Source organism: Tetranychus urticae, chromosome 2 (genome assembly GCF_039701765.1).
Source record: "Tetranychus urticae isolate SD_2017Ah chromosome 2, NJAU_TeUrti_SD_1.0, whole genome shotgun sequence".
NCBI lineage: Eukaryota > Metazoa > Arthropoda > Arachnida > Trombidiformes > Tetranychidae > Tetranychus > Tetranychus urticae.
Window position 1 is genome coordinate 979,001 of NC_142959.1, and position 24,966 is coordinate 1,003,966.

The window sequence follows — 24,966 nt, forward strand, 5'->3', positions numbered from 1 at the left end:
AAAATGATGTATCTATACTTTGGTTTAATGTTAACTTTATTCAATGAATCGGATTTGTGAATTGGGTGTCAATGAGTATCGTGAGTTGAAAGGGCCAGGAAAAAGGGGTTAACAACAAAGGTTTTTAGATTAATGTGATCATTATCCTAATCATGATACAATGTTGATGCAAATATTGATGTATTATTAATAGTTGTGAGTGGTAAAATGTTTTCAATAAAATTGGCTGAAATTTAACTCAAAAGTGAGGAACAAAACAATCACAAAAAACGTATTTGAATTGCTTAAGAAATTGTTCATCTTTTTAGTAATTGGTGAAAATCATGATGATGACGATGATGAATAGTTTTTAGTATTATTGTTATCACCTTTAGATGATGGATGACGATCTCTCACCAATGAGGTGGATGAAGAAGATGATGAAGATGAAGATGAACTAGTAGTGATTACATTGACTCCATGATTTGTTTCTTTTGAGGTTGACGATGAGTAGTTTCCTTGAGTATTTGGATTACTATTCAAATTGAAGTTATTGTTTCCAAAACCAGACTCGACTGCTTCATCACTATTCCTTGTTCCTGCTGCCCAAGCAACCGATTTTTTTATTGTCGATCGATCACTTGTATTTATTGAACCAGTCAATACTCCTGCCATTCTTATTCTTGCAGTTTCTGATGTTTCCAATTCTTTAGATACTGTTGAGCTTTGATTTGTTTGTGATGAGTAGGGATCAGAGCGAAAAGGATTAGTTGAACTGTACAATTCGGCATAATTTTGAGAAGAAACAGGAGCTGATGAAGGCGAAGATGTCGATTGATTCTTAGTTAAAAAATTACGCGTTGATGGCGGTGAATCGGGTGATAAACGTTCATTGAGCTGAGTTGGTGAAGGACCAGGCGTCAACGAAGGTATTCCTAAATTGTCATCATTACTCGAGGGTAAAGATGCTCGAGTCTGATGCGGCTGTTGGTGTTGTGACTGTTGTAAATGAGAGTAATTGTGGTAATGGTAAGGGTCGCGTGATGAGGCAACATAAGTTAATGATGAACCTATCACAGGGCCGGTTTTTGATGAAGAGGAAGATGATGTTGATGTTGGTAGACTTGGTGCTGATGCAACAGCTCCAGAATTTGATATTTTACTTGGATCAGCTGAGTGTTGATGAGGTCCTGTTGATGAAGTATGTATTCCTTGTGCTGTACCAGGCTGACCAGATTTACCATTCAACAATGAATCTGTACTATTACTGTGCGATGTTGAGCCTGAAAAATAGACAAATAAATATAAATGTAAAGTCAGGAATTAGTAAGTAAAAATTATAGATTAAAAAGATTGACTATTGTAATTACCTCTTCGAGCGGGCCAGATTTCAATCAAGAATTTGAATACCTCGATAGGTTTTCTTAAAGATTCACTTTCAGGGTGAGCAGTGAATAATGGACCAAATGCTGTCGCCAAGGCTTGAGAATTCATTTTATTTCTTTCACTTTGACTCTCAACCAGTTTAAGATGGTCCATGAGGAACAGAACAGTACTCTGATCATTATTAAATAAAACAATTATTACAAAATATTGAACATGGTTGATAAATTGATTAGCAAGAAAAGGCTATCAAACACTTACTCTATTTATTTTGGGCAAACATTCTAATATGCTAAACATTAGTTTAGCATTACCCGGAGGATCATCAGGAAGGCAAACACTCAAGCCATCAACCATCATATCGAATAAAGCTTTGGTGAAAAGTGGCTCAGGTAACTCTCTAATATAATCTTTAAGTAAACCTGTAAGAAGTTAATCATTTAAATTAGTTCACTGTTGTCAATTTAAAAAAAAACATCAAATGTTTGACCAAGTTAATGGGTGGGAAGAGATTCAATCATATGAGATAAATGAGCAAGGTTTACATAATTGATTAGCTTCAACATTGGTTTTTTGATTAGCTCGATGCACGACACATAATTTCAATGTATACTAATGATGATACCAAATTAATCGAATACATGATAAATACCAAAGAGTTTGATCACTCTTGAAATTGTAAACAATTGACCAAATGATCGGATAAAATATCAAACCGTTTAAAATACAAATGTATTCACAAATGTATCGATTTGCATGATGTGAAAGATATGTTTGTTGAGATGAAAATCATTTTCTTAGACTGTATAAATGAAGTCCTGTTTATTTAAAGTACGAATGAAAGACGATTGTTGCTTTATCTGATATGCTCAATTTATTCCTGGTACAAAATTTAGGCAAAATTGTCTTTGAACATAATAGAAGACTAGAGCAGATTTACCGCCACATTTTTAAATAGTCAGAATAGACAAGAATTTGATCAGAATTTGATTACAATATAATTTATGACACATTATGATTTTCAATTCGATTTGAAAGCATTTTAAGAGAAAAAATTGTATTGGTTTGGTGACCAGGATTATCTGGTAATTTTGTAAACTTGATTTTTGGCTTTAAATTTGGAATTCCATTTAGTTAAACTTTTTCACAATGAATCAACGAAAAAAGCTTGATTTCAAAAAAAGGCTTATTCGTATCAGCTAAGAACCGGTATATTTACAAAAGAAAACCCGGAATTTCTTTCATAAGATACAATAAGACCATGACCAGAAGGTAGAGGAGAAAGAGAAAAGGAAGGTTGAGAAAGAGAAAGAGAGAGAGAGAGAGAAAGATAGGAGATTGAAAAAGAAAAAGCTAAAGAGCGAAAGATTGAGGATAAGAGTTGAGTGATTTGAGAGTAGGGAATGAATATCCTAGTCTCAGAAAAAAATAAACTTTTGGCAATTGATTAGAAAAATCCAATGAACTCTATAAAATGTATCCCTTTAAATCAAAATAGAATTTGGTCTTTGAGTTTGGCCGCATCTGCAGTATCCATGATTAATCGCTTGATATTCGTTAATATTTTACTTGTTTCGACGTTTTCGAGCTAAAGTACGATGATTTTTCATTGTCTCATTACTATGAAGGAAATTCCAACATGGTTCACAGAAATAATGAGCACAAGCTCGACAATACAATGGCGCTGCTTGTGTTGTGCATAGAGAACAGTTAAGATTTTCCAAATAAGGATCCAATTGGAGCTAAAAAGGAAGAAAAAAATTGATTATCGATTTCAAATAAGGAGTTGTCTTTTTATTTGTAATACTTACTCTCTTTGTGACTCTTCCCATCTCAACGTCAATGAAAGCTGCTTCAACGGCTTTCTTGTGACTTCTAGTATCGCTGAATGCGATCCGAGCAGATCCTATTGGGTATCTATGGCGATCTACGTCAATTCCAGCATAGATTACATTACCAAACAGTTCATCCATTATTTTAGCCAAAGCTTCAGCAGTCATCATACCATGAAGATTTCCGACAAAAACTGTTTTGTTAAATTCAACTCTAAAATTCGAATCCTTGGTGTAATTACTATTACAGAGAGCCCATGGGATAACTTGAACATCTTTGTCAGGCATTCTTCGTGAAGGCAATTTTATATAATATTTCCCTCTACGAACTTCACACCGGGACAATAATGCTTTGACACATTTTTCTGATTCGAAGATCATATAATTATAACCCTTTTTCTTTTGCTTAGTCTTTGAATTTTCTTTTGGCCATTCAACCTCAACACGACCGAATGTTGAGAAAAATTGAATCAATTCCTCGTCTGTTAAATCATAAGGCGTACCACCGAGGAAAACTTTTGTTGAGTAACTTGGGTTTTTAACATCCGTGCTTGATATATTTCCGCTCCATTTGAGAGTAGCTTCTGAATAAGAGGCAGCAGTTCTTTGGAGCTCGATAGCTTTATCAAGATAATCTCGATGAGATCCAAATTTAGCATACATCCAGCGTTTATCTCCACTAAGTGAAGTTAACATGAACGGATCTGGGAAAGAAGCCGTTCGGCTAAGCCCAGGAGGATAGGCAGGCATAACCAGAGAGGTTGGATGTGGTAAAGAGAACATTGAAGCTGCAGCATTTGGCATCCGTGTAGATGCCTTAACTTGAGCTCGACATACCTCGTTAATAGAGGATGCTAAATTAAGTTGGGACATCAACTGGGTTACATATTCATCAGAAACCAAAGATCCAAGCGCTAAACCAGAATCCGAATTTATTGGTGAATTTGGAGATTCGCGACTATCACGACCTGAGCTACCAGAGTTGTTTAGTCTATTTGAAAAGGAAGACTCAAATGAGGTTGTTGGCTCTCCAGCGGAAAAAAGTCGAGAAGAATTGGAGTTGAGGCTATTACTATTATTGGTCGAGTTGTTAGAATTAGGAGCTCTTATAGCACGGATACCACTTCTCGGCGGTACTTGTCCAAAATTGTCACAGTTACGATTCAAACTTGCAGATAGAAGACTTCCATAGCTTCCGCATAAGTCCAACAATTTACTATCACCGGGAAAGCTAAAAGATGATCGCTGATTATTTCTAGAGCCATCATCACGATTATCCATAGGAATTGGAGTAGAACTGGTATTTACTTGGTTTGTCCATTCACGATATGGCCAATCTGAAGAGCCACGACCACTGTTGTCACTACTTCCCGATGAGGACACATCTGCAACATTAGTCCGTGGCCAAAAGTTGTCCCACATCAGGTTACTTGAATTTTCTTTATTACCATGATTGGTAATATTACCACCAATATTACCATTTCCATTATTCACATTACTTGAATTGCCAGAGCCAAACGTGTTTGATCGACTAGGACTTGATCTGGATTCATTGGAGGAAGTTGACGTTGAAGTTGGAGTAAAGAATCGTCCACCATGGTCAATATTTTCAGTCGTTGAAGATCTTAGATTAGTAGGAAACAAATCTGATCCAAGGCTAGTTTCCCAGCCGAGTAAATCGAACTTCCACTTTGAATCAATTTTGGCGATTTAGATAACAATTTCACACACAAAAAAATTACAGTGATTTGGTAAGAGAGGTAAAAAGAGGATGAGAACGATGAAGTGTACAATCCGACAAAGATTAGGCAGCAAAAAACCAATGGTCTAAACTAAAGGTTTAGTCTTTTTGCAAAAAGTAAATCAATTGAAGAGATTTAAATTTTGTCGTAAGGTAATGGTGAGTGTATAACAAATAAATAGTTAATTTACAAAAATTATATTAGATTAGTGAGTTACAGAGTAGAGATGGATTCGTATAATATTAAAGAAATAAGAAAAGAAGGGAAAAAAATAAATTAAGAAAGTAAATTAAAGTAGCAAAATTGAAATTAAATTATAAAGTCGAATGTTGAATAAAAGTGACAAGTTCTTTTCTCCACTTCCATTGGAACAATAAATATTCTCATATTTTATTCTCCCTTTTTCTCTCTTACAATTTCTTCCCCTTTAATCTCACTCACATTCTCACCTTTACTCTCTTACGTTGACTCCCTTAGCCATTGAGCCCGCCTGAGCTAATCTCTGGAGACAGAGATTCTGTCTTAAACTGATTAGAAAATGTTGAATTTTAAAGATCTGTGTTTGGTCTAATGTTAATCAAGTTAATCGTTTTAATTTTTTTATAATTCCTACCTTAAGGTTTAATAAACTAGACAGTTATCATCATTGATTATTAATTAAAAACCTTTGGTTGGTCAGTGATTACCCATTATCAAAAAGTGAAACTGTAAAATCAATGGAGACGGAAAAAAAGTTATCAATGTAAGCTGCCTTTGCTTCAATTGATGTTACCATTCTTTGGTTTATTTCATCGTCATAATCATAGTTATCATCATTTTATCTTCAACCTCTTTCTTTCCTTCATTTTTGGTATCACCCAGGGGATGTATTGTGAGCAATAGTTTTGACCGGATATGTTTATATCAATCAACAGGATGATTGGTACTCCTATGCTGCTTTGGGTAACATTCAACTTGTGAATCAATTTGTTGTCATTGATAAAATATGCGCGACAAACCAATTGAACCAGTGTTACTTTTTTTATACCATTTTAATCAGGTTTTTCACCTGGTTAATCAGTTGCAACTGATTCTGATAGTAAGTATTGATTTAACAATTTTAAAACGTTTTGTCCATTATTTGAAATTTCAACCGTTTCAAAATTCATTGTGACATTTCTTAGCCATTATGATACATATATGAAGCCAGGTCAAATTACAAGACAATAATTTTTGGCATTCAATGGTTTCTAAAGTGATTAATGTAAAATTTTTGATCACTTTTTTAACCAACTAAGAGCATTAAAAAAGTTCAAACCCACTGCGACTAGCCTTAACATTGAGCATTAAAACAGGTCTTTAGTCTAGCAAGAAAGCATATTATTTTGTATAATGCCTGGAGAATGTCTTCATTTATTTTTTCTTTGTTGATTGTTTTAGAGATAAGCTAAATAAACTTTAGTGAACTAATCAGTTTATAACCAATGTTTTTTTTTCTTATAGATTTGGAAACTAACCAGATTATGTAAACCAACGTGTAAAAGGATTAGGAAAAAAGATTGCTTTGTCAACTTACTTGTGATAACATTGATGTCAGGCACATGCTCAGCGGACAAATCGACAAGCCATGAATTTTTCTCGAAAGCTTCCCGTAGAAGTTTCTTCCGTACTGCTGAACCACACAGACGATAAATACCAACCAGAGTTAGACCTCGTTTTTCAACTTCTTGGGTACACCTCTTCACAATGAGAGGAACAGAGAGACCGCTGTTTTCGCGGTTAACTAATGATTCAAGACCTAAACCGAAAACAGCGTTAGCTGGGGCAATGGTTGGACTGAGTGGAGTTCGCTGGAATGATATACTTATATCTTTGTATCGTATCTTAATATATAGAGTTCCTTTGGGCTCCATTTTTAGTGCTAAACTATGAACTGGTGTTTCGATGAGGGAAAGGCCTATTAAATTAATAGAACCCTTGTAGCACAATTTATGACGATACTGAGGATCCCAGCTGTACAAGAGAAATGAGATCTCTTTATTTTCAACTAAATCGAGTTCAAATATTTCATCCCAGTCGAAACTACTTTCACCACTTCTAACCACTGTTCTAGCCTTGTGAACACGATCACATTCGATTACACAATATAAATCACGATGATTGGTGGGAACACTTCCTGACCTTAAACCACGGCCAGCAAGTAAATGAATCCAAAGGACTCCATTAAATCCAAGGGGCTTTTTGCGCGTATCTTTTTTATCTGCTTCCCCTGACTCTTCATCTCCCTCTCGACCTGATGTCGCTGCACCAGTAGCTGTCCCTGTTGATGGAGATACTTCACTCTCTGGTGGAGGCTTTTCGTATCGATACTTAAAAAATTCTCGAGGATTCAAAGTTAGTAGATGCATTCGTTCTTCTTCAGATGCTTTCACTGGTGTAGGATGGGGAATAGAACGAAGATTTTCACCAGTTAAAGTTGAAATTGCAGATGCTGGGGCACCTATACTAGATATCCCACTAGTTGGAATAACTCCACTTGTAATGTTTGCACTGTTTGTCATTCCTGGTGGTGTAGGACCTATTGCAGTTGGCGTGGCTGCAGAGATTAGAGGTCGAGAAGGAGCAGGAGCCGGACGCAAAGAATGAGACACACCAATAGTCGATACAGAGTCACTAGATAGATCCGGTTTAAGCAGAGATGAAGGCAATTGAGAAGTTGATCGATCAGTTCCGAGTCCTGGTCGATTTGCATATATATCAGCTAGCATACTTTTCTGCTGCTCCTGTTGTATTTTTGTTTCCCGCGTGAAAAAGTTTATATGATTTCCAGAAATATGGATAATCCAGAGTTCAATAGGACCATTGCATGGAAGAGGAAGAAACAATTGAAAATGAACATTAATTGACACGTCGAGCATGATAAACTTGGAGATGTTTCTGAGTGGTAATAATTTTAATTGCAACAATGGCTCATAATAGTTCCTGATCTAGCCATTTGTTTTGGACCTTAGGATCTCTTGAGAATTTGGAAAGTTAACGGTCAATTATAATGTTCTCAAAATATTTGTTGATAGGTTAATCATTGGAGGTTTTGTATTTTATCAAGACAACAAGAACAAGTTAGTCTAACCTGATAAGAACATGAAGGATTCAAAAGTAATTTGAACATGAGAAAGCTTTTTACAGTTGCTGAAGAGAATAGCTTCTGAGCCATCACAATGAATGTAAAACTGCTACTCTCTACTGGCTTACCTTCATTAGAGTTGAACACTTTCTCTATCAAAAGAATGAATTCTTCTAACATCAAAATTCATCGTTCATTGGTAACTTTTTATTCATCTTTACCCAACCTGTAAACTTGATTAACTTTGGTGGTGCCTATCGATTATAACGATTAATGAGTGACTTATCGGATGGTTTGTATCACTTGGCCGAGTTAAGTCTCATGTATTAATATAACAAACAATCAGGACAAGAGAAAATAGTGAATCTCAAACTGAACGATTAATGATAAAAGAAGTCAAACTTAACAAACTGATGGGACGAACAACTTTCAGTCTTCTTCATCTTATCAAGTCAATTGTTTTCATACATAATTTGACATTCAAGGATCAATCTCTAAAGAGGATATTGAATGTTTCGAAATAAACTTGAATAAACCAATCGAGAATTAACTCAAGAGTAGTCTTCAGACTAGTCAACTTCATTTGGCTATTATGATTGAAAAGTTTATTCAAAGCAGCTCTGAACCAATGGAGGAGAAACCTAATTTCAAAGAAATTGTAATGAATGCAGTCTCCATAACATTGATGAAGATAAAGAACAACCATCTAGAGAAAAGACGAAAACTCCAATATTGATTTAAAATTTGATGGGGATAACAATTTTCTTTTGAACTGTGTCATGTTGAAGATGATAAATTGGAATTCGCTAGACTCATATCTCTTAATTCACATCCCGTAAATCAAATGATAAAAATATCTAATATGGCAACAAAGTTTTTATTTTATAAGATAATACTGATGATGACGTTAATTCAGAGCCCGAAAATTACCTGTTTACTCTTTAGCCTATTCTACCCAGTTATCTTATCGCATTCAACCAATGATGATCATCTTATTCTTATCATCTATATATTGATTTACATCATTTCTCAAACCAAGCAGATAAACTGGTTAAAGATTTATTTATAAAGTTTCTTAAGAAAATCCAACTGAGTCTCTATGAAATAGGAAATCGACAGAGAAGAGAAGAACCTTCCATGTTAGACATAACATGTCTTCAACGCTGATAATGATAGATCTTGATATTTCCTGATTCAATATTCTCTTGGCTCTTACGTACAGTTATTGAATTATCCTTCAGCCATTGAATAACTCATACGATAACATTATATGCAAAAATATGGATTTGTGACTAATTTTAAGAAGAAACAAAATCGAAACTTACCGTTCTTATTGTATCAAGCAAACTTTCAGCACTATGAGCTATCCTACTAAGGCTGGTTGAGCTTAAACCGGATGGGAGGGCTGACGATCGACCCGATGTTCGACGAATGGTTTCATATATTGCTGATGTTGATGGAGCTCTAGGAATCCATTGTTTGTATTCATCTTGAGGAAGACGACCACTCATATGGCGGCGACCTTTGATATTTGATGCATATTTGTGTAATCAATGTGTGCAGTTGACAGGATGGTTCCGAAAAAAAGAAGAATAACAAAAAGGTGGAAGCAAAACAGGAGACAAGAGGACAACAACGTAAGGAGAGAGAAAAAAATTATCACATTCACGAAATATTTTGACAAAATCCAGATAGACAGATAAAAAGTCAACAAGATAACAAATGAAGAAGATACCAAAGTAACGAGGAGAGCAAATATGGATTGTCAAGAGGTGGAAAGAAAGAGAAAAAAAGAGAGAGAAAGAGAGAGAGAGAAGAAATTAGGTTCATCATGTAAGATGAAAAAGGTGAAGGGTTCACAAGATATCTTAACGGTTTATTGTAAATAGTTTACTAAAACGAAAAAAAGAAAGAGAGAAAGAAAGAAAGAAAAAAGAGCAAAATGAGAGAAGAGATCATATAGTCGAAGAGAATAAAAATAATGGTCATGATAGCAATGATTAGGAATTTCGAAAAGAAAATACAGAGATAAGATTGAAGTTTGAGAGAGAAAGAGAGAGATGCTTATTTGATTATCAAGATGAGCTGTATTCTGTTAACCTGTTCTCATACTCGTCCAACCATTGAATCTTTGCATAAGATGAAGAAAGGTCAATCACTATTAGATAACTCGAGTAAAGGCATGATAATAACGATGCATTTAGAAGAGGCTTAATGTTGCTGAAATTAGGTAAATACACAATTTGAAGAATATTCAGTGAAACTTGTGAAAATTTCCTTGAACTAAAATTAATTGCGAATCCAAATCACGATGAAATTACTTGTCATAACTGGAAAGTCAAAAAAGATGGCTGACTTGGTCACCATCTTTAACTTGAAACTGCACAATTCGAATATCGAATTGCAATAAGTAGAAAATATTTGAAGAGCTTTTTAGCACACAATTTAACTCCCATTAATTTTACAATTGGATAAGATTAACTTGATTAACATTTTTCTATAACACAATTAAATTAAAACTTGTAAAACACAGAATAACTTGAGATAAATTTAGCTTGAAATGGCTTTTAGAGTTACAATTAAATAAGTTCTGTGGAGGAGAAATGAACATGCAACATAAATCATTCAATAATAGATTAAATAATGTATGCAAACAAAGTAAATAATCAATATAATTGGCTAACTTATCAACTGATGAGTGAATGTTAAATTAGTCAGTTAATATTAGTCAAAATATTAAAGATTTTCCCGGGTTGATTTGGATGATGTAATTGTTTATTGAGCCTGGGAAAATTTACTTTCTTTCCTTTACTTCTTTTATTTTCAATATTACCTTTTATATAAAAAGTGATTCCTTGTTGGTTTAGGTTGGTGTTTGGTTAAAAAAGAACAGCACAATTAAAAAACTTAAGTTTGATTAAAACAGATTGGAGCAATTAAAATAACTTGATAAAAGACTTGGTTAAAACACTCTCTGTGACAAAAAGAAAAGCTCTTCACTTTGTGGTCATTTTCTACAAAATTGTGGTTTCTAATATTTTCTCTTGTCGCAAAAACGTGATTAATGCAAATTATACTAAAATGACTACATAAAACTCTTCTCATCTTTCTCTTTTTTCTGTTTTTTTCAGATTTTTTCAAAATTTCTTTTACTCACCTAATGATCGTTTTGACCTGTAATTTTCTGGTAATTCTGGTGCTGATAATGCTCCATCACTATCATCATCATAAGCAGCATTGTATGCATTGTTATTTCGTTCAAAACGCACTGATTGGCCACCTCGTTGACCTCTTCTAAGTTGTGAGCTTGGTCTGTTGTAACGATAATCACTTGTCAGACCAGAACCACTTTGACGGGGAAGTGAACTACTTTTCCACTGATATACCTCTCTGGATGAAGGGCCACCATATCGACCATGTCCACTGGATTTATGGCGCCAATGTGAAGGATGTCTCCCTGTTAACCCACCAACCTCTGTATCAGAGACACTACCATCGGTAGCCTGTGCATGCTGACCTCTTCTACGAAGTATACTAGACAATCCATGAGTTGATAGTGAGGATCTAATGTCATTGGGTGTTTTTCCGTAGGCCACTAAATTGTGATAATCTGCTGAAGTCATTGATCGACCTGAACTTCTACTTTGAGGTCTAATGTAGTGATCAGGTCTAAAGTCTCGTGTTAGTGGGCTTATATTATTATCACTTTCAGTTCTCAAAAGACGGATATTGCGTCTCAAAGATCCGGTTCCCACTCCTGCATAATCACCTTCACCTGCGTAACGATTTCCTGCTCGACTTGGTGACCCTCTTTCAATAAATGATCGACTCATCATTGGTGATCTACCAGCTGTGGGGGGAACTCCCCCTCTAGAAACACTCGAGTAGGATACATCTGAATTGTAACCCGAATAAATTTGATTCAAACTGTCCATAGTTCGTGGGAACCTTTGTACACCTAATGGATTATTCATCGATGCCATACCAGGTATACTGTTGCCCGCTACACCAGGAAAAGGAGGTTTACGATTAATAGTTCCTGAAACTGACCATGAATCTGTTGGTCTTCCACTAGGATGTCGAGGTGCTAATCTCACATAACCATAAGGAGACTCAGAATAAGAATCACTCTCATTCTGATGATAACCTAAAGCTTGAAGAGGAAGATCAGCCCCTGTTAGTCCTTTGAGTCGATCAGAAAGCAAATGGCCATTCTCATCGTCTCTATTGCTACTTAAATCATCTGTTCCATATTCTTCGTCACCAAACTCTTTTTTCAACACAACAACAGGAGGTTGACGATATTCTTCACCCTCGTACAACCTCCTATTGCCCATCATTACACTGCCCCCTGGGCCACTTATTAACGGTCCACCTAAACGACCAGCTCTTGATCGAATGGTAAGGACCAAACGTCTTGGTATGGACATAATGATAACAACATCGTCCAGAGACATTCGTCGAACGTCAACTAAATTAACAGCTAATATCTCATCGCCCACTTTAAGTAGGCCACTATTATACACTGGACTTTCTAAGGCAATTCTTGATATGAAAACACCGTCTGAAGAACGAAATCCATCTCCTTCACGTATATAAAGTCCTAAAGTTTGTCCGGGTCGTTTAACTATTTCAACAAACTGTACACTTGTTGACCCATCCATTGAACTAGTTGGTTCTAAATACTTTCGAGCAACCTCAGCTCCCGCTTTACCAAGACTTCGAGGATCCAACAGACGTATTAACATTTCCCCTCGTTTCTCAGCTGCTTCCATATGAGCCGCTGTGGTAGCGTCATACTCTCGTTCAACTGCTTCAATTTGTCTAAATATTTCTGATGTAATACCACTCACTTTACGAAAATCACCTTGAATAACCATATCTGGATGACGAGAGCCATCAGTATCTACAGAATGAAAACTATAAGCTGACACGGGAAAATGAACTGCACGCCGTAAAGGTGGTCCACCAACTAATGCACCAGTTGGCATATCCATAGGATCTTGATATATTGGGTAACCTGGTTGAGTCATGTACCTCATTCCGAGGCCTCCTCCTTCACCAACAATACGTTGGTTTGAAGCTCCTCGAGAATCCTGTATGGATAAGCGTTTCAAATTAATAATTAATATTGTTTCGAGTTAATTGTTGCTTTTGTATTCTTCTGAAAACTGTTGAACTTCTAGGTGTTAAAAAGGAAAGTTAAAGACCTTTACAATCTTCATGAGGTGAATTTTCATAAGAGATCATAGGGTTAAAACGTTTGAATAGAGAAAGAAAAAATAGAATAGAGGAATAAAAAAGAAATACCAATTGCATGCAAATTTACGAATATACACAGAAGTAAAATAGAATTGTCATGCAAATGAATAGACTCACTCAAATGTATGCATTAATATATCTACTGTATTGTTAATTGTACAGATGGAAAGGTTTAATTTTGGTACAATTGACACGAAACGTAAAGTCCAATAGATTTATTATTATTAAAGAAAAGACGAAAAGAGGACCAAAAAATGGATAAAGTAAGGAATGTATATTTATATATTATCTATTTTATATGTAATATTATATAAATCATCGTATACCTTTTTACGTCCACAGCACAACATTGTGGAAATATTGATGATATGTTGAACCTTTCTTTTGATTAATGGTAATGTCTGCGAAACCGATGATGACGATATTGACAGAAAAGGCAGTGATGTCATGTGTGCTGAAATGAACCTAAATCAGCTAAAAACTTTATTTCACTCTTGCTAAATCCTTTTGACCAAAGCTGGTTACTGAATGGATTGAGAGGAAAAAAAGACAAGATAAGAATCAGGTAAGGATGAAATGGAATTGTAAACAAAAAGATAATATAAAGAAGAACCGGAAGAAGTGATTCTAAATATATTCTGACAAATGGATGATCGTTCAAGAGATTAGCGAGATACATCAAAATGTACAGCAACGAAGGAATGACAAAATAATGTGTTTCTTTGGAGACAATAAAGAAATGAAAAGATGATAAAGTACAACTGTGATGTTTACTTCTATCATAAATTGAACTGTAAATGTTGAATATCAACTTATTTATCCTATTATAACACTAAAGGCTGGAACCGGTATCGATTAAAAGATGAATCTCTACTTGTGTTATGAAATATTGTTTTTTTATTCTGTATTGTGCAGTGAAGCTTTCTTTCAGTTGTTTTGTGGCTTACTTATTTGTCTTTTTTTCCTAAATAATTTGAATTCTTTCTGTTGCTAATGATATTTCAATTTTCTCTCGTTTCTTTCAATATTAGGTTTATGTTGGACAGTTTTGATAGGGATTCCACTTTTCGATTAAGCTTCAACTTTAACCAGTTTCAAATTAAATGAGAAATGACTGAATGTAGTGAAAAGCTGATGGAAAAAAAATTTATCTGTAAAAACAGATGAATGGATGACCCAAAAATTGTAAGAGGCTTACCTATAATTAAAAGTGATATTTGGATAAAGTATAACAAAATAATTTCTTTGATGGTTTGCCTGTCGAGAAGATCAACAAAAAATGAGCAAAATATTATTTAAATTGTGATTGGTAAACAGCAAAATTTGAAAAGGACTCACCATTTGGTTTGGACCACTCTGTATATAAATTTTGTAGGAAGAATTGAATTCACCCAATTCAAATGGTAACAAGCAACATAAAATTGACAACAGATGAAGAGAAGATTACAAATTCCAATTTAAGCACTTGGAATGATTATCACTGATTATTTAGTAGTAAGATGTAAAGAGGTAGGTTAAGATGACACAACAAAAGCAATATTTAAACAACCATTTACAAACAACTATTTCATTACGATGCACTACTGTCGATTAATCCATTGGTTTCGTTTTATTTTTTTCATCAGGTTCTAAAGTTCCAATAAAATTGAAAGCTGTAGCTATAACTAAGAAAACGTCAAAGCAAAATCACTTCCAATCACATTATCGGTTTATGGGACTTTGAGTAATTATCAATGGTCCAATTGGTTTAGCCTGATATTTATGCGTTTGGTATTAATTCAAGTTTTGGTGAACTGATGGATCAGGAAAATGCAATCAAACCAATTTGAATGAACCTGGAAAATCACAAAAAAATGAGATCAACACAATGAATGAAACAAGTCTTAAAATGGCTAATGTGGATATTTACCTTTAACCACTGAAGAGTCAATCCATGGTAAATTTAATAATGAAAATGAAATATTTGAATGCACACATACACACCAAGGATGATTCAATTGAGGATAATAGTGAAGTTGGTTAAAATACAACATAATAAGAAATACAATTATAAAAGTATCACCGGCATCATTAATTGTGAAACAAGAATACGAAGACAGGGAATCTTGTCCCCATTTGGTGATGGATGTAAAATCATTGTTTCAACTCACTTTTTATTTCATATACTCTGTTATCCTCCCTCCCTTTCTCTGATTCTCTCCCTATCTATCTCTCTATCCCTCCCTGAACACACAAGCTCAAAATGTATTCATCACAATAACTCACTCTGCTTCTATCCAAATACTTTTGATTATATCAGTGAAACCAATTTTTTAACCAACTCGTTGTGGTCAGGGGAAAAATTGTGTTAATCTGAAATCGAGCCTTTGTTTTAGATTGATTAATGAGTGAGTTAAATTGATGATGATTGCCCCATATCAGGATATGAATTACTGTATAAGCCAAGTATGAGCAAATCTGGAAAGGGTAAAAAATGAACTTGATATTGATAAATTTTTCTCAAATTGATCAATTTCTCAGCTTAAATATCGTAATTGATATCATTTCAAAGTGCTTGGTATTAAGTTTTGATAGTTATTCAGCCGGAGGTTGGCTTCGCGGATAGTTTTACGCGAAGACTTTGATAACCAGTAATGCTGTGAAACAGAAGAGGTTAGGGAGATTGTGTACAGTAAATAGAGATGATAAATACAATCACTCGAAAAAAAGGTTTCAACACAAACTGGAACACACACAGACTCCGAAAAGCTGAACCAGGATAATAACCAGGGACCATTTAGTTATTATCAAGAAGCGATCATTGAATTTCAAGGGTTGATGCATGATAAATTGATTTCTGTTGAAGTTAAGCAAATTTATTGTTTAAACCAATTTCTAACCAACATCAATTGTTGAAAATACAAATTAGCATTATATTGAAAATTGATTGAATCCAAGCTTGATTATTCCAACTTTGCTCCATTCAATTATCACTGATTGTCAATTATCAATGGTTGCATTGTTGCATAAAATATAGATAGGTAAATAATTATCTTCTCTGAATATTTAATTGATTCAGGAATTAATAATTTAGATTTTAAAATTATTTAATTCTTGTATTCAATGTTGACTGGGAGATTATTTTATGATCGGAATTTCCTTGATTGTAAACATTTACCAAATTTATTTCATTTTGTTTGATATGACCTTTGAAGATATTGCTCGAAAATTCATCAATTTATATTGGATTGAAAAAAGCTAGAAATAGTTTAATGGGTTTTAAATAGTAATTAACTAATTGAATTAAACTTAAGCTTTGATTTAGGATTTAAAGATTGCGGTAAAATCTATTTGCTTTTTACAGCACATCAATTGAGCTTGCGCTTTAATCGTTTACAGCTGTAATCTGTTTTTGATGACAAAATGAGATTATATTTTGTTTTCAACTTCTGTGAATATATTTATATTGTTTAATAATAATTTATTTTTAAAAAGATATTTTTTATAAGTCAGATTGTCAACAATTATAACATCAAGATGTCAATAGATTTGAGTGAAGTTTTTGAACAGAAGCTACATTCAATAAAGTACAAAGGGAAAGATAGTCTACAATCATCTGGTAACTCGACCGCTGATTCGCTTGGAGCTTTACTGTCCTCTTTATCGTCCAAGAGCTCATTTCAACGTAATACTAAACAGTTTAAAGAATTAAGCTTACGAGCTAAAAATTTGGTCGAAACCATTGCTGACATGAAAAAATTTCTCATCGAGAGGAGAAGAGATTATATTGACATGTTGTAAGTTACATCTAATAATCAAATATGAAAAATTATGAACTAATCAACAACTAGGATGTTGATATTATCCACTTGAGATTGTGATTACATTGCCGATTTAAGCCAACCTATTCAAGTTATTAGCCTTTTCCTCATCAAACAATTTCATTGAAGAATCCTTGATTGCTCAAGCCCAATAGTGATCTTACTTATGCTTTTTCCTTATTTTGTACCTTTCTTGAGTAGCAGTTCACTATCTAATCAGGCATCCAACATGAGTGACATGGAAAGAGATCAGATTGATCAAGATATGGTGGAATCTATGAAGAATTGTCAAACCAAAATTGAATCCCTTAAAGCTGATAGTAAGAAAGCTGTGTCATACGCCAAATTGTTGAAGATCTGGGTGTTAAATGAGCTTTATTAGCCAGGAAAAAACAGAACAAACAAAAAATCTGAAACTAACTCTTTTATGTCTTTCAAATTAAGTTATTTCAAATTTTTAACTTCTTAATTCTAAAATTCAAGCCATTGAACCTCGATGGTGTTTAATCTAGATGCTAGATGTTTTAATCAAATCTATCGTTTATCTTTGACCAATAGAGCTCAACACCCCGATATCTAACAAATTTGACATCCTTTTTAGATTAAATTGTTAAATTAAGTTACATCTATTTTATTTTATTTACAGTTAAGAAAAAAGGCTCCCGAATGAGTGTTCAAAGACGTGATACCATGACTGCCATCATTGAATCTATTGAAACTTATTTAAAAGTTGTTTGTGATTTATTTTCTGACCTTCGTGCTTTTCGAATTAGAAGGATTACCGATAAACAAAAGCTCGCGCGATTGGACCGTGATTTATTCAACAAAGAACCGTATCCAGATGATTTTATTTATATCCGTGATATAGAAAATGACGAATTCATTGATGCTTATAAAGACGATCCTGTATCATCTTTAGACAAAAACGGGGCTTCGTCTTTTAATGAGGATTTAGATTATTCTTCAAATTACGACGTTGGTCAGTTTACCGAAGAAGAATTACAAATCTTCGAGAAGGAAAATGATAAACTTTTCGCTGATATTAATCTTCTCGAAGCTGAAACAAAGTAAGTACGAAGCGCTTGAAATTTAACCATTTTTACTCATCCTTATTTAATATCACTATCTAGGCAAATCGAAGGAAATGTTTATGAAATTGCCCAGCTACACAAAACTTTCCAACAAAACTTTCTACAACAAGATGAAGAAATACAGCGAGTCCATGGAACAGCAGTTGAAACAAGCTCAAATATTCGAGTTGGAAATGAAGAACTGAGGTCTGCAATCAAAAACAAAGGACAACTTAGAATATGGATTCTTTTTGTCAATATCGTTCTTTCGTTTACCTTGTTTTTTCTTGATTGGTACAACCCTTGATATTATCGTTCGTAACTTCTTCAAGCCAATCAAAATCAAACCTATTACCATCAATCATTGTTATCAATTCTTTCACCTACTGATGAGGCAAAAAAAACTTGTGAATCTCTATCAATTCTAAGGAATGGCATCAAAAGCAATACCATTTAATTTGTTAATGAATTTCTTAATTTATAGCAGTAATTGAGGAAAATTTTCTCAAATTTTTATCTTTCCAACACATCTCTCCATCTTTTAACTCGTTTAATAGCATGGCGGCTGTTCTGTGAATTGTCTGTGATTCTTCATCAATATATTTTCTCATCATTCCTCTCAATATTTTACTCTGGTCATGCTTCCCATTATCTATCGCTGTGCTATCTAAGTGCATCGCCATCAACATAATTTGTCTATTGAATTATTTTACTATGGAAACCTGTTTTACATGTTTAGTCAAGGCTACTAGCTCAAACAGCTCAAATAACCATCAGAGATGTATGACTCTTCATCTAGTTGGCCATATTGATATAGCATCTCAAAATGAGATAATCAAATCCAGATCGGAGTAATCGCCCATGGATTTATAAAAAATTTCCGTAAATAAGAATCTAATGGTTTAGGTTTGGAATCTAAATTTAATCTTGCTATTTTAACAAGCTGCAGTTAGCAAAAAATATTGAGCGAATGCGATGATCTAAGTTGGTTCTCGAAAATAATTTAAACTCTTAATTTAAAACCTGATTATATTTGAGTAAATGATACAAAACTGAATTACTGTCTGAACTAGTCGTTATGACGAAGACGTTACCATGAAAACATTACTAGAGGGAGTTTCCCGGGCTTCCTTGTTTATGCAACTAATAGACTCATTGCCTATGCATACAAAGTATACATGTTATGCAAAAAGGTCGAGAAAGCTCACCGGAAAATTATTTTTATGCCTCTGGCTTCGATCTTTACAAAATATATTATGTAATTTCATTCAAAACAACCATTAATTGCAGTTGAGTACCTTTTAATAAAAGTTTTACTTGATCGGTGTAATTAATCCAAGTCTTTCCTCAAAAGTATCCTTAAATCGTTGTATCTTTATTTCTCTGGTTAAATAAACACAATTAATAAACTCATCTGGACATCTAAGAATCATGATTTTTGCCCTTCAAGGCTTCATATACCGAATCATGGGTCAAACTAACATCCAACTTGAAACAAAATTTATGAATATTTTTGTTCACAATTCAAAATCCGTTATAATTTTACATAGAAATCAAGACAACTTTGACTTTTAAAAGCAATTTATTGAAAATTTTTTAATCTATTAGATATAATTTTAATATAAATTGGATATATCTAATTGACGGAGAATGAGAAATGAAAATAAATAGCTTCAAATGATGAATGCTGAACCAATCAACGAATAAATTAATTATCAGAATTAGATGACTTGAACTGGAAGTCGATAACAAAGTACCATTTTACCGGGATGTTTGAGCCAATTCATTCTTTGGAGTCGATTTAATCTTTTACTATTGACGGATTCTCTAACAACGAATCTCACTTCAAGAGCAATCTGTAATTAACGGAAAGATTATTAATAGATTGATTAATATTTGACAATTTAAAGTAATTTAAGCATTAATAATTTTGAGTTGAAGTGATATTGACTAGTTAGGATAGACAGTGGAGGAAAGTGGACACAATTACTTACCTTTGGCACTGAAACTGGAACATCAAAAGATAATGACATTTTGTAAGGTTTATTTTTCTTGATTCCTTCAGTTACACATGAAGTTGAATTGATGAATTTACAGGCATCTTCAGCCTTATCGTAAGATACTTCAAGAGGTTTCCCTCCAGGACCACCTTTTGGATCCAAAATAGCATAAATTGCTTGTTCAATTTTACCAATATTTTCCTTCGCAGCTGTAAAAGTTTAAGCAATTAAAGAGAAAAGTATGGATTAAATTAACTGTACTCCTACCATTTAATTAAAGTTCAACTTTCCATTATCCTTAATATGGTCAATTTACTGTGAAAAGACTCTCTAATTAATAGCGGACATTCGACTAATGAGCAGATTCATTAATTTTGACTGACTTGAATTATTAATAATAATTGAGCAATAACTTGAAGCTGGTAATGATTGAAGGAGAAAGTGATTCTGGTAAGTGATTCTCATTATTGTAAGGTTTAAGTTCATGTATTGATCCGACCATTGTCAATAATTAATAAATGAATAGAGGCTACATTAAAGTGTTATGGGTCGACGGATGTAACTGTGTGAAAACTGATTCATTTCAATTTCGATAAATTATGATGAGCCTGAAATTGGAGTAGATGAATGAGTAAATTTTGATTAGTTATTTACTTACTGAAAATGAAATCAACTTTCATTGCTTTTCCTGGTGTAGCTTGCCATGAAGTTGCATTAGCATTGTTGTAGGACACAACGCTGACTAGATCAGAATGTTGTTCAACCTTTTCACCTGCAAAAAAGCAAATAGAGAAAGGTTAAGAATAATAACAACACTGATTAGAATGCACAAATTCACCATGTAAATGGTTGGGAATAACAAAAGTTGAGCACTTACATGGTTTTCTCGGTGGCTCGAGTCCGTAAGCAGCTGATGAAAGTGAAAAACAGGCAACAATTAACAAGAAATTCATTTTGATTGATTAAGTATCAAGTTGAATGGTAAGATGAAAAACTATGAAAATATTACTTTGATGAAGATATTTCTTTGCTGTGGTTGAATCGCAAATTGATTGAGAGTCCAAAGTTGATGGTTAATATATTGCCAGGAATTGAAGGCGGAGTTTAAATGTTCTGAATGAAATGGCCTGAGTCAAGTGATAATATTAACCATGTTATCGGTTGATTGAGATGAGGCTGTGATGAAAGTTGTTTAACAACTTTATTATAATTTCACATTTAATGGCAAATTTGTTTGCTGCTCACAAGGACGTTTTGAATAGTGACCAATACCCAAGCATATCAGCGACAAGCAGTTAATAACCATAACTATTAATACCTAGACGCTGTTGATCAGCAGTATAAAGAGAGGTAAGAGTAAGAGAGACACGGATTAATCAACAAATTAAGCAAGGAATAAACAAACAAATTGTAATAACAATTGGGTAAGGATGATTAATTACCGGAGGTGTTTATCCTTGTTTATTTTTGGTGTGAAAAAGTGTTTGGATATTCATGTGTTAGTAAACAAATGCACAATTATTATTAATCTTAGTTCGTTCATTCACCGAGATGGATTAAAAATAACCAGACTATTAATACTTGTTTATCAAATTACATGAAAGTTATATGAATTATTTCAGTACTTACGTTAAAAATAGTAAGAAACACAAAAATCGAAATCTTGCAAAAACACATGAAAACAACAATTGACTATAGATATTATCACATCTGTTTGATCACTTGGGGTTTTTTAATCAATGCATCGATGTCTCGATAGGTGGAATAAAATCGGACAATTAAGGTAACGATCATGTTAATCATTTAGACGATCAATTTTGATGATAATCATAAAATCTTTAGGTCAGTGGTATAATTATTGTTGAAAGTTAGGAAGAATACCAAAAACCAGTGAAGATAATATCTTTGACTTCGGGTTATTTGAGAGATTTCAATCACGAGGAGATAATTTAATTTGATTGTTCAATGTTGCAAAGACCAATTATTGTTACACAGGTTAATATCTAATTTAAATGTCATTCATATTGATTTATCAGCATTTAATTGTTCAACCTGAATGTCAATTTCAAATGATGGTTTACCCAAAAGGTTTGAAAGGTTAACTCCAGATGACGCCTCAATGATGATGTTTTAGATAAATTTTTAGGCTTCAAGTTTGGTTAAATTGCAATTAATTTTGTATCATATTTTACATCATATTTGTATCCGATAACCTCTTAAATGTTTAATAAAATTGAAAGATTTTTGAATTGTTTCTTTACAATTAATTTAATGAATTTATATTCAATTTGATACATAAGCCAATAAAATTACATGTTGATTATATCAATTTTTTCGTAATAACAATCTTAATTTTATATCAATAAGTGATGCAATGTTTTAATTTATAATGTTCTGTAATGTAATGAGACAGTTTAATCTGTCAATGTTTCTCATTACCAAAACAAATTTGAAAAAGTCAAGCAAAGGTTATCGATTTCATTCATCTTACTAGTTTGCTTTTATCCAAATCATTGAATCGATTGTTACTTCACAATAAGATCAATAGAATGATTAAATTCTGAAGATCTTATTGCATTATTCAATAAATTTGACATTTGGTTTCCATCCTTAAAACATTTTAGAGTGAAAAAGTCAAACCAATAGGATTGAAATTAAAGCAAAGGACATTTATGCTTGTTGATTTGATAGACGGTCATTTTCAATTTTTAAAATCACTTTCATATTCTTTACTTGATTCATGGATAACTGGAAAGGTTGGATTTAGTGAATCCTCCAATGATAAAGCTCTTAAATAATTAGATGTTGGCGTGTTATTAAATTGGGACGATAGACCTGATTTTGAGCAGCGACGGGGTGCTTGAAGAGTTGAATAATCCACATTTGTGAAACCATTCCGTCTTAACAAGCTTTCTTTCTCTGATCCAATAAAATTACCTTTAAAATAATTAGAGTCACCATTAACAACGACCTGTCCACTATCACCAACAGTCCAATTGTTATAATCTTCATTTGGATAAATATTATTAGTCGAAGATAATGGTTGGTTGGAATGATTCACGTTATTACGATTCCATAAACTATTGATTCGACCAGAAATCACTCCTTCTGATAATCTCCGTGATCTAAATCGTTCATTTGTTGTTGTTTGGCTATTCTGATTATCATTTCTTGGAAGAAGCTCTAATGAATCATCTCTAATAGTTACCCGGCTATTGTTAACCCCAGATGAATTGACATTGAGTTGTTTAACCATTAAAGTAGCACTTGAATCAGAATATCGTCGATTTAATGATCGAGTTGAATACACTGCTTGATCATAAGCATCTTGGCCCCAGTTATTTACAAGTTGTTGCTCTTGTTGTGTTAATTGTTGATCGTTTTGTTGGATTATTGGATCAAATCTAACCTCATTTGTTCGGCTTGGAAGTAACATACTTTCATCTTCAGACACCATCAAATAAGATTCAAGGCACTTTTCAAAACCACTTTCATCGAGTGACTTATTAGTATTAGTATTATTTGGACTGTTGTTTTCAACTGTTAATTGTTGGTTTGGTTGAAAAACTTTAACTAAAGTATCAGAAGTTATTCCAGCTGATCCATTCGGTTGTGTTATCACAATTGTATCCTTTGCACCTAATACTGTGGCTGTAGTACCAGTTGAATATTTTGTGGATTGGTGAGGAATATACCTTTTTTGGTCATGTTCATTATCATTAATGGCAATAGGTGATTTTGAATTATGGTTAAGATAAGACGAATCTAAGATGACATTTGATTCAATTACTTCAGACTGGCCTCGTGAACTTTTGAAAATACTGCTCAAAAAGGATGTTTTGTGGCGTAAAACAATGAAACAAGCTGATAGGACAAGTAAAAGGAAGACCAATATGGTGGCTAATATGATGCCAACTTGTTCATCTTTTTCAGACAAAACCAAGCTTTCTTCTCCAGTATTTTCAGGCTGGATAACACGAATTATAACTGAACTTGATACATTTCCTGCTTTATTGGCTGCATAACATGTATACCTGATGAAAAGATGAAAGAAAATGATAAAATGAATTCGTTATTGAGGGAATCGGGCGCGAATAAACAAAATATAAATGTAATTAAAATCGTAAATTTACCTTCCAGCATCTTTTTCAATAGTATTTGTTATTATCAACTTAGAAATTTGAACATTATCCTTAAGAATTTCTCGAATGGTAATGTATTGTTTACCAAATGACATATAAGTAGCATTTTTAATTAAATGATTAGCAGCAACAGGTGATTCAAAATACCACGAAATATTGGATAAAGGTGTTGACTGGACACGACAAACAATTGTCCCATTTCGTCCTGTAGATCAGATAAGGAGTAAAAAAATGCATTAGAATAGATAAATAAGCACTTTTAACTCTACTTGTTGACTAATAAAAAAACTGTCAATATAATTGAAAATTATTGCTTACCTTCAATAAATTTGGCACCATTTAGAGAAGCTATTTTTGGATTACAGGCAAATTCATCTTGATCTAAACTTTGCCAAGATGCACCTTTCAAACGGATCGGTTTATCACATATTGGAGGCACTGTAATTGAAATTGATCGGTCAAAAATTCTCGATCTAAGGTCAAGAATCCGGCAATCACAGAACCAATGATTTTCATGGAGATCTATCTGCTTTAGGGAAACTAAAGAGTTCAATATGTCTCCAGAAAGTTCTCTGTAAATCAAGAGTAAAAAAGTCTTATGTAAGGACAGTTAAACAAAAACACATGTAATACAAGATGAAATAACACAATAA

General features: G+C 33.4%; 5 protein-coding genes and 2 long non-coding RNA genes across 8 annotated transcripts in view; 2 read left to right on the forward strand and 5 right to left on the reverse strand.

Annotated features, from left to right (window-relative positions):
* Positions 1 to 18: 18 nt before the first annotated feature.
* On the reverse strand, positions 19 to 13,762 carry RhoGAP100F (Rho GTPase activating protein at 100F). Of its 2 annotated transcripts, none has more exons than XM_025162216.2 (7): positions 13,628 to 13,762; positions 11,197 to 13,135; positions 9,365 to 9,561; positions 6,492 to 7,692; positions 1,624 to 1,784; positions 1,350 to 1,536; positions 19 to 1,262 (listed from the first exon to the last, which is right to left on the reverse strand). In XM_025162216.2, exons 1-7 carry the CDS (start codon positions 13,748 to 13,750, stop codon positions 322 to 324), a joined length of 4,749 nt encoding a protein of 1,582 aa, XP_025017984.2. In that variant the 5' UTR covers positions 13,751 to 13,762; the 3' UTR covers positions 19 to 321. The 2 variants fall into 2 exon arrangements, with proteins under 2 accessions (XP_025017984.2, XP_015792099.2); XM_015936613.3 differs by having other exon boundaries at positions 6,492 to 7,698.
* On the reverse strand, positions 2,166 to 5,275 carry LOC107368737 (cytoplasmic polyadenylation element-binding protein 1). Its single transcript, XM_015936614.3, has 2 exons — positions 3,174 to 5,275; positions 2,166 to 3,104 (listed from the first exon to the last, which is right to left on the reverse strand). The coding sequence occupies exons 1-2, from the start codon at positions 4,614 to 4,616 to the stop codon at positions 2,928 to 2,930; spliced, it is 1,620 nt and encodes a 539-aa protein (XP_015792100.1). The 5' UTR covers positions 4,617 to 5,275; the 3' UTR covers positions 2,166 to 2,927.
* LOC107368738 (uncharacterized) lies at positions 13,727 to 15,851 on the forward strand. Its single transcript, XR_016198374.1, has 4 exons — positions 13,727 to 13,866; positions 14,333 to 14,486; positions 14,570 to 14,810; positions 14,927 to 15,851. It is a non-coding gene; the product is annotated as an uncharacterized LOC107368738 (long non-coding RNA).
* Positions 15,852 to 16,694: 843 nt separating this feature from the next.
* Positions 16,695 to 19,584, forward strand: Syx18 (syntaxin 18). The gene is made up of 4 exons (XM_015936743.3): positions 16,695 to 17,077; positions 17,303 to 17,421; positions 17,748 to 18,168; positions 18,232 to 19,584. The coding sequence occupies exons 1-4, from the start codon at positions 16,818 to 16,820 to the stop codon at positions 18,476 to 18,478; spliced, it is 1,047 nt and encodes a 348-aa protein (XP_015792229.1). The 5' UTR covers positions 16,695 to 16,817; the 3' UTR covers positions 18,479 to 19,584.
* A 150-nt stretch (positions 19,585 to 19,734) lies between these two features.
* On the reverse strand, positions 19,735 to 21,211 carry LOC107368867 (uncharacterized). Its single transcript, XM_089267039.1, has 5 exons — positions 21,181 to 21,211; positions 21,049 to 21,081; positions 20,830 to 20,943; positions 20,166 to 20,380; positions 19,735 to 20,027 (listed from the first exon to the last, which is right to left on the reverse strand). Exons 3-5 carry the CDS (start codon positions 20,849 to 20,851, stop codon positions 19,893 to 19,895), a joined length of 372 nt encoding a protein of 123 aa, XP_089123165.1. The 5' UTR covers positions 20,852 to 20,943; positions 21,049 to 21,081; positions 21,181 to 21,211; the 3' UTR covers positions 19,735 to 19,892.
* Positions 21,212 to 21,355: 144 nt separating this feature from the next.
* LOC149093675 (uncharacterized) lies at positions 21,356 to 21,926 on the reverse strand. The gene is made up of 3 exons (XR_016198375.1): positions 21,801 to 21,926; positions 21,614 to 21,627; positions 21,356 to 21,496 (listed from the first exon to the last, which is right to left on the reverse strand). It is a non-coding gene; the product is annotated as an uncharacterized LOC149093675 (long non-coding RNA).
* Positions 21,927 to 22,420: 494 nt separating this feature from the next.
* The window catches only part of LOC107368841 (uncharacterized), a 78,146-nt gene continuing 75,600 nt past the window's right edge, over positions 22,421 to 24,966 (reverse strand). Inside the window, exons 3-5 of the mRNA XM_015936731.3 lie at positions 24,632 to 24,885; positions 24,305 to 24,518; positions 22,421 to 24,205 (exon numbers count right to left, since the gene is read on the reverse strand). Of these exons, the coding sequence (XP_015792217.2) occupies positions 22,873 to 24,205; positions 24,305 to 24,518; positions 24,632 to 24,885 (1,801 nt within the window). The 3' untranslated portion in view covers positions 22,421 to 22,872. The remainder of the gene's footprint in view (positions 24,206 to 24,304; positions 24,519 to 24,631; positions 24,886 to 24,966) is intronic.

Excerpts from the sequence above, each read along its gene's own strand:
- Syx18 (XM_015936743.3), top strand. The coding sequence starts at position 16,818 with ATGTCAATAGATTTGAGTGAAGTTTTTGAACAGAAGCTACATTCAATA. Across the intron at positions 17,078-17,302 it reads AGAGATTATATTGACATGTT|CAGTTCACTATCTAATCAGG; the intron begins GTAAGTTACATC and ends TTTCTTGAGTAG. Across the intron at positions 18,169-18,231 it reads CTTCTCGAAGCTGAAACAAA|GCAAATCGAAGGAAATGTTT; the intron begins GTAAGTACGAAG and ends ATCACTATCTAG.
- LOC107368867 (XM_089267039.1), bottom strand. The coding sequence starts at position 20,851 with ATGAAAGTTGATTTCATTTTCA. Across the intron at positions 20,381-20,829 it reads GAAAGTTGATTTCATTTTCA|CTGCGAAGGAAAATATTGGT; the intron begins GTAAGTAAATAA and ends AAACTTTTACAG. Across the intron at positions 20,028-20,165 it reads TTCCAGTTTCAGTGCCAAAG|ATTGCTCTTGAAGTGAGATT; the intron begins GTAAGTAATTGT and ends CGTTAATTACAG.
- RhoGAP100F (XM_015936613.3), bottom strand. The coding sequence starts at position 13,750 with ATGACATCACTGCCTTTTCTGTCAATATCGTCATCATCGGTTTCGCAG. Across the intron at positions 13,136-13,627 it reads TGTGCTGTGGACGTAAAAAG|GATTCTCGAGGAGCTTCAAA; the intron begins GTATACGATGAT and ends TTATCCATACAG. Across the intron at positions 7,699-9,364 it reads TGCTTGATACAATAAGAACG|GAGCAGCAGAAAAGTATGCT; the intron begins GTAAGTTTCGAT and ends AAAATACAACAG.
- LOC107368737 (XM_015936614.3), bottom strand. The coding sequence starts at position 4,616 with ATGTGGGACAACTTTTGGCCACGGACTAATGTTGCAGATGTGTCCTCA. Across the intron at positions 3,105-3,173 it reads TGGGAAGAGTCACAAAGAGA|CTCCAATTGGATCCTTATTT; the intron begins GTAAGTATTACA and ends CTTCCTTTTTAG.